Consider the following 2,500-nt stretch of genomic DNA (forward strand, 5'->3'; position numbering starts at 1 on the left):
GATCAACACAGAGAGAGAGATGGGGAACATGGACTACAAACTGGGACAGGTAGGATGGAAGGAGAGAGAGATGGGGAACATGGACTACAAACTGGGACAGGTAGGATGGAAGGAGAGAGAGATGGGGAACATGGACTACAAACTGGGACAGGTAGGATGGAAGGAGAGAGAGATGGGGAACATGGACTACAAACTGGGACAGGTAGGATGGAAGGAGAGAGAGATGGGGAACATGGACTACAAACTGGGACAGGTAGGATGGAAGGAGAGAGAGATGGGGAACATGGACTACAAACTGGGACAGGTAGGATGGAAGGAGAGAGAGATGGGGAACATGGACTAGAAACTGGGACAGGTAGGATGGAGGGATGGAAGGAGAGAGAGATGGGGAACATGGACTACAAACTGGGACAGGTAGGATGGAGGGAGAGAGAGATGGGGAACATGGACTACAAACTGGGACAGGTAGGATGGAGGGAGAGAGAGATGGGGAACATGGACTACAAACTGGGACAGGTAGGATGGAAGGAGAGAGAGATGGGGAACATGGACTACAAACTGGGACAGGTAGGATGGAGGGATGGAAGGAGAGAGAGATGGGGAACATGGACTACAAACTGGGACAGGTAGGATGGAGGGAGAGAGAGATGGGGAACATGGACTATAAACTGGGACAGGTAGGATGGAGGGATGGAAGGAGAGAGAGATGGGGAACATGGACTACAAACTGGGACAGGTAGGATGGAAGGAGAGAGAGATGGGGAACATGGACTACAAACTGGGACAGGTAGGATGGAGGGAGAGAGAGATGGGGAACATGGACTACAAACTGGGACAGGTAGGATGGAGGGAGAGAGAGATGGGGAACATGGACTACAAACTGGGACAGGTAGGATGGAGGGATGGAAGGAGAGAGAGATGGACTACAAACTGGGACAGGTAGGATGGAGGGAGAGCGAGATGGGGAACATGGACTACAAACTGGGACAGGTAGGATGGAGGGATGGAAGGAGAGAGAGATGGGGAACATGGACTACAAACTGGGACAGGTAGGATGGAAGGAGAGAGAGATGGGGAACATGGACTACAAACTGGGACAGGTAGGATGGAGGGATGGAAAGAGAGAGAGATGGGGAACGTGGACTACAAACTAGGACAGGTAGGATGGAAGGAGAGAGAGATGGGGAACATGGACTACAAACTGGGACAGGTAGGATGGAAGGAGAGAGAGATGGGGAACATGGACTACAAACTGGGACAGGTAGGATGGAGGGATGGAAAGAGAGAGAGATGGGGAACATGGACTACAATTTGGGACAGGTAGGGTGGAGGGATGGAAGGAGAGAGAGATGGGGAACATGGACTACAAACCGGGACAGGTAGGATGGAGGGATGGAAGGAGAGATAGATGGGAAACATGGACTACAAACTGGGACAGGTAGGATGGAGGGATGGAAGGAGAGAGAGATGGGAAACATGGACTACAAACTGGGACAGGTAGGATGGAGGGATGGAAGGAGAGAGAGATGGGAAACATGGACTACAAACTGGGACAGGTAGGATGGAGGGATGGAAGGAGAGAGAAATGGGAAACATGGACTACAAACTGGGACAGGTAGGATGGAGGGATGGAAGGAGAGAGAGATGGGGAACATGGACTACAAACTGGGACAGGTAGGATGGAAGGAGAGAGAGATGGGGAACATGGACTACAAACTGGGACAGGTAGGATGGAGGGATGGAAGGAGAGAGAGATGGGGAACATGGACTACAAACTGGGACAGGTAGGATGGAAGGAGAGAGAGATGGACTACAAACTGGGACAGTTAGGATGGAGGGATGGAAGGAGAGAGAGATGGGAAACATGGACTACAAACTGGGACAGGTAGGATGGAAGGAGAGAGAGATGGGAAACATGGACTACAAACTGGGACAGGTAGGATGGAAGGATAGAGAGATTTGGAACATGGACTACAAACTGGGACAGGTAGGATGGAGGGATGGAAGGAGAGAGAGATGGGGAACATGGACTACAAACTGGGACAGGTAGGATGGAGGGATGGAAGGAGAGAGAGATGGGGAACATGGACTACAAACTGGGACAGGTAGGATGGAGGGAGAGAGAGATGGGGAACATGGACTACAAACTGGGACAGGTAGGATGGAGGGATGGAAGGAGAGAGAGATGGGTAACATGGACTACAAACTGGGACAGGTAGGATGGAAGGAGAGAGAGATGGGGAACATGGACTACAAACTGGGACAGGTAGGATGGAGGGATGGAAGGAGAGAGAGATGGGGAACATGGACTACAAACTGGGACAGGTAGGATGGAGGGAAGGAAGGAGAGAGCGATGGGGAACATGGACTACAAACTGGGACAGGTAGGATGGAGGGATGGAAGGAGAGAGAGATGGGGAACATGGACTACAAACTGGGACAGGTAGGATGGAGGGATGGAAGGAGAGAGAGATGGGGAACATGGACTACAAACTGGGAC

General features: G+C 51.5%; 1 protein-coding gene across 3 annotated transcripts in view; it reads left to right on the forward strand.

The window, feature by feature from the left end:
* Positions 1-2,500, forward strand: part of LOC110516172 (huntingtin) — a 130,719-nt gene that overhangs the window by 108,428 nt on the left and 19,791 nt on the right. For all 3 annotated transcript variants that reach the window (XM_036934297.1, XM_036934295.1, XM_036934296.1), the window contains one exon: positions 1-49. This exon is cut by the window's left edge. In XM_036934297.1, coding sequence (XP_036790192.1) covers positions 1-49 — 49 coding nt within the window. The remainder of the gene's footprint in view (positions 50-2,500) is intronic.

Source organism: Oncorhynchus mykiss, chromosome 10, assembly GCF_013265735.2.
Source record: "Oncorhynchus mykiss isolate Arlee chromosome 10, USDA_OmykA_1.1, whole genome shotgun sequence".
Classification (NCBI taxonomy): domain Eukaryota; kingdom Metazoa; phylum Chordata; class Actinopteri; order Salmoniformes; family Salmonidae; genus Oncorhynchus; species Oncorhynchus mykiss.